This window comes from Eimeria maxima, genomic scaffold, assembly GCF_000499605.1.
Source record: "Eimeria maxima Weybridge genomic scaffold, Emw_scaff1199, whole genome shotgun sequence".
Classification (NCBI taxonomy): Eukaryota; Apicomplexa; class Conoidasida; order Eucoccidiorida; family Eimeriidae; genus Eimeria; species Eimeria maxima.
Window position 1 is genome coordinate 4,986 of NW_013563425.1, and position 5,274 is coordinate 10,259.

The following is a 5,274-nucleotide window of genomic DNA, read 5'->3' on the forward strand; positions in this document are numbered from 1 at the left end:
CAGCAGCAGCCCCAGCAGCAGCAACAGCAGCAGTATACCCAGCTGCAGCCGCTAACGCAGCAACAACCGCAACTGCAGCAGCTGCCCTAGCAGCTGCGGCCGCAGCAGCAGCCCCAGCCCCAGCACCAGCAGCAACACCAGCTGCTGCTGCTGCTGCAGCAACAGCAGCAGCAGCAGCGGCAAGTGTTGCAAGATGATTGCAGCACCAAGTCAGCGCCCTTCAAGGGCTGCTGCTAAGCCTGCTGCTGTCCCTTCTTCTTCCCATAGAAATGCTGGTCCTGCTGCTGCTGCTGCTGCTGCTGCTCCTTCCGTCTCCTGGTCAACTCCTCCTCCCCCTACTTCCCTGCAGCAGCAGCAGCAGATGCTGCAGCAGCAGCATCAGCTGCAACAGCAGCAGTACCCGCCACCGCCGCCGCCGCAGCAGCAGGTATTAGGAGAATCCCCAGCAGGAGCAGCAGCAGGAGGTGGTGTTTGTCCTATGCCTCCTCCTGCTGCACCTGCTGCTGCTGCTGCTGCTGCTGCGCATGCAGAAGCAGATCTACAGTCGTCCCCTTATATTGGTGTGGGGCCCCGATCTGCTTCTGCTGCTTCCTTAAAGGGTCTCCTTAAGGGTGTTGGGGGCCCCTCCCCTGCTGCTCCTGCTGCAGCGCTGCGGCCCCCAGTCCCTCCTCTGCCCTTAGGTGCTGCTGCTGCTGCTGCTGCGCAGCAGCAGCAGCAGCAGCAGAGGCAGCAGCAGCAGAAGCTGGGTGCCTCCTTAGGACCCTCAGAGACCTACCTGAGGGCCCGCCGTAGTTCGTCGGTCAGCAGCGGCAAAGATATGATGATGCAAGAGCAGCAGCAGCAGCAGCAACTGCAGCAGCAGCAACTGCAGCAGCAGCAACTGCAGCAGCAGCAGCAGCACCGCAGCAGGCTTCCCCCTCATCCTGTACATAACGGACCTGCTACTGCTTGGCTAGAAGCAGCAGAAGCAGCAAGACAGCTGCTGCAGAATATGCGGGTACCTGCAGCAGCAGATGATGACCAGCAGCAGCAGCAGCAGCAGTTGCTGCCAACAGGGGAAGCCCGCTACCGCCGTGGCAGCAGGCAGATAGATGAACAGAGGGGAGAGAAGGAGCAGCAGCAGCAGCAGCAACAGCAACAGTTGCAGCAGCTGCAGCAGCAAGTTGCTGCGCTGCAGCAGCAACTGCAACGCGAGAGGCAGCAGAGGGCAGACGAGGCTGCAGCACTGCAGCAGGAGTCTGCTGCTCTGAGGCAGCAACTGCAGCAGCAGCAGCAACAGCAGCAGCAGCAGCAGCAGCAACTGCAGCAGCACGATAGAGGAGAAGCATTTGATGAGGAGCGGCAGCAACTCAACGACCGAGTGCAGCAGCAGCAACAGCAGATAGAGTTGCTGCAGCAGCAGCTGCAGCAGCAACAGCAGCACCAGAGTATAAGTGCTGCTGCTGCAGCAGGCGGCGTAGACCAGCAGCAGGTTGATGGTTTGCTGCAGCAAGTGCAGCAGCTGCAGCAGCAACTGAGCAGCAAGAGTCAGCAACTAGAGGAGAAGGATAAGCAGCTGCACCATCAGGAGCAGCAAATACAGCAGCTGCAGCAGCAGCAGCTATTGCTGCAGCGTCAGTTACGCGATGCAGCACAGAATGCTGCTGCTGCTGCTGCTGCTCCCCCTACAAGCAGCAGCTACAGCCGCAGCAACAGCAACAGCAGCAGCAGCAGCAGCAGATTAGCAAGATCGTTACAGACACTGCAGCAGGAAGTAGCAAGAATTCGCATGCAGCACGAAGCAGCATTGCAGTGTCTAGGCAGCTCTCCTGCTGCAGTAGACCAGAGTGGTGCAGCAGCAGCAGCTGCTGCTGCTGCAGCAGCAACAGCAGCAGGTCAGCAAGCCTTTGACGACATAGGAAATATAATTCATGGTATGCAGCAAGAGCAGCAACGTCATGATCAACAGCAGCAGCAGCACGAGCAGCAGCAGCAGCAGCAGCAGCAACCCCGATACATCCAGCCGCTGCAGCAACCCGGCAGCCCCTGCAGCAGCGTTGCATGCAGCACCCGTGTGCGCTCCCGTCGCAGCAGCGTGAGCAGCAGCAGCAGCAGTAGCAGCAGCAGCAGCAGTAGTAGTTGTGTTTCGTCAATGTTAACAGCTGTACAACGCATGCAAGAAATATATACTCGTGCTGCAGCAGCAGAAGCAGCAGCAAGACAGCAGCAGCAGGACACCAGGCAGCTACACCGCAGCAGCTTTTCTTTTATTTCCTCAAGATTTATACCTCTTATACAAAATAGTCATCCTAATACACCATCACATCTAAGGTAAGTACTGCCGCTGCTGCTGCTGCTGCTGCTGCTGCTGCTGCTGTTGTTGTTGTTGTTGCTGCTGCTGCTGCTGTTGATGGTGGTGTTGGTGGTGGTAGTTTGGTGGTGCTGCTGTTGTTGGTGATGTTTTGCTGCTGTTTGTTGTGTTTTGCTGCTGTTGTTGCTGTTTTGCTGCTGTTGCTGCTGCTGCTGCTGCTGTTTATTGGTTATGACTGTTTATTTGCTGCTGTTGCTATTCCTGCTGCTGCTGTTGTTGCTGCTGCTGCTGTTGCTGCTGCAGTGTTGCTTCGTTGCCTGTAAACAATCAGACACCCCCAAGTCGTATGTGGAGCAGCGCGCTGCCTGGCCTGCAGTCCCAGCAGCAGCAGCTGCTGCAGCCGCAGCAGCAGCAGCAGCAGCAGCAGCATAGGCAGTCTAGCTTACCTCAAGATCAGCAGCACAGAGGAGAGCAGCAGCACCAGCAGCAGCAGCAGCTATGGGAGCCTACCCATTCACCGCAGCAGCAGCTAGCCAGCATGCAAGGAGATATGCTACCGCCAAAACAGCAGCAGCAACAGGAACAGCAGCAACAGCAGCAGCAGCAACAGCAGCAGCCGCAGCAGCAGCATACCACTTCAAGTATCTTCGCGCTGCAGCGACCGCAGCAGACACCAACAACAACAGCAGCAACAGAAGGGCCATTAGGCCTCTGCAGCAGCAGCGCCTCACCGGCAGGTTTTGCCCACCAGCAGCAGCAGCCGCTGCAGCAGCAGCAGCAGCATGAACTGCAGCAGCAGCAGCAGCAGCAGCAGCACGAGCTGCAGCAACCTTTTGTATGGGAGCGCCAATCTCCCTCTCATCTCATGGCTCTAACAAGCCCTAGACAGAGCGTAGGACATGGTGTTGCTGCTGCTGCTGCAGCAGCAACAGCAGCAGCAACAGCAGCAGCAGCAGCAGTAGGTGCTCCTCTCCCTCCGCCGCTGCTGATGCAAGGCCCTGAGCAGCAGCAGCAACAACTGCTGCAGCATGCAGTGCAGCAGCAGCTAAAGCCTTCCTTTGGTCCTGGTGCTGACGTATCTCCAAAGCCACTGCAGCAGCAAGAGCAGCAGCAGCTGCAGCTGCAGCAGCACGAGCAGCAGCAGCAGCAGCAGCAGAACGAGCAACAGCAGCACCAACAACACGAGTTCCCGCAACCCGGTGTACAGCAGCAGCATTACGACCTGCAGCAACAGCAGCAGCAACACGAGATGCAGCAACAACAGCAGCACGAACTGCAGCACCAGCAGCATGAGCTGCAGCACCAGCAGCAGCAGCAACACGAGCTGCAGCACCAGCAACACGAGCTGCAGCAGCAACAACACGAGCTACATCAGCAGCAGCAACACGAGCTGCAGCAGCAGCAGCACGAGCTGCAGCACCAACAGCAGCCGTTTTCTCAACAACCGTCTTATGGTGAGCAGCAGCTGCTGCATCACGTACAAGATGAACAGCAGCAGCACGAGCTGCAGCAGCAGCCGCACGAGCTGCAGCAGCAGCCGCACGAGCTGCAGCAGCAGCCGCACGAGCTGCAGCAGCAGCCTCACGAGCTGCAGCAGCAGGCGTCTGTGCCAGGCCTGTTAGAGCAGTTCGCTCAGCAGAGCCAGCAGGAACAAGATCTGCAGCAGCAGCAGCAGCAACATCAAGAGCATGAGCAGCAGCAGCATTTGCAGCAGCAGCAACACTTGCAGCAGCAGCAGCAGCAACAGCAGCAGCAGCAGCAGCAAGACAGGCAGACGAGCCTCGGCAGGCGTAGCGACATGGCGTATATATGGGAAGATGATAATCAAGAATTTTGGAAGCAACCGCAGCAGCAGCAGCAGCAGCAGCAGCAGCAGCAGCAGCAGCAGCAGCAGCAGGTTCAGGACAGTAGGCGCAGTAGCGCAAGAACAATTGATGACTTCTTTGCTTAAATTAATTAATTAATTAATTAATTAATTAATTAATTAATTAATTAATTAATTATGTTTATTTATTATATATTTATTTATATATTTATTTATATATTTATTTATATTTATATTTATATTTATTTATAATTATTTATTTATTTATTTATTTATTTATTTATATTTATTTATATAAATAAATAAATAAATAAAAATAAAAACTTTAATAACAAATATGTCGCCTATAGGCGTCTCTTTCTTAAGTGCTGCTGCTGCTGCTGCTGTTGCTGCTGCTGCTGCTGTTGCTGCTGCTGCTGCTGTAGAGACCTAGGGAAACGCATGCATGCAACAGTCTGCGCATTATTATTTATAAATAAAAAATATATTTATATATAAAATAAATATTTATATATTTATATATATATTTATATATATTTATTTATATATAAATATATAAATAAATATATGTATATAACAGGACTTTAGCTGCAGCAAACCCTAAACCCTAATTTAGGGTTTAGGGTTCAGTAAGGGTTTTAAATAAGAATTGGGATAAGACAGAGTTGTCTCTATGCCCCGCCTCCTTAATAATAAATAAACCCTAGCTTGAGGGTTTAGGGTTTAGGGTTTACTGTTGAGGCAGCAACCGCACGACACCCATTTAAGGGTTTAGGGTTTAGCTGCTGTTGCTGTTGCTGCTGCTGCTGCTGCTGCTGTTGATTACGCACTAGGGATTGCCTGTTGAGGGTTTAGGGTTTAGGCTGTTTTCTGCAAGTATGATCAAAGAATACGATTAGGGTTTAGGGTTTAGGGTTTATGCCCTTTTCCCTCCAAGTATAATAGAAGAATACGATTTACCCCTATTGTCTAGGGTTTAGGGTTTAGGGTTTAGGGTTTATGCTTTTTTCCTGCATGTATGATCAAAGAATACAATTTGTGTATTTTTATCTGCATGCACTTTTATTCTTTTTGTGATTTTCCTCTACTGTTTAGGGTTTAGGGTTTAGGGTTTAGGGTTTAGGGTTTATGCTTTTTTCCTGCATGTATGATCAAAGAA

The 5,274-nt window shown here is 52.5% G+C and overlaps 2 protein-coding genes across 2 annotated transcripts in view; both read left to right on the forward strand.

The window, feature by feature from the left end:
• The window catches only part of EMWEY_00049800 (hypothetical protein), a gene marked incomplete at both ends in the record, with an annotated part of 1,910 nt that extends 1,820 nt beyond the window's left edge, over positions 1-90 (forward strand). Inside the window, one exon of the mRNA XM_013477342.1 lies at positions 1-90. This exon is cut by the window's left edge and continues 295 nt beyond it. Coding sequence (XP_013332796.1) covers positions 1-90 — 90 coding nt within the window.
• A 103-nt stretch (positions 91-193) lies between these two features.
• Positions 194-4,241, forward strand: EMWEY_00049810 (cyclin H, putative; the record flags this gene model as incomplete). The annotated part of the gene is made up of 2 exons (XM_013477343.1): positions 194-2,310; positions 2,594-4,241. The coding sequence occupies 2 exons, from the start codon at positions 194-196 to the stop codon at positions 4,239-4,241; spliced, it is 3,765 nt and encodes a 1,254-aa protein (XP_013332797.1).
• Positions 4,242-5,274: the final 1,033 nt, after the last annotated feature.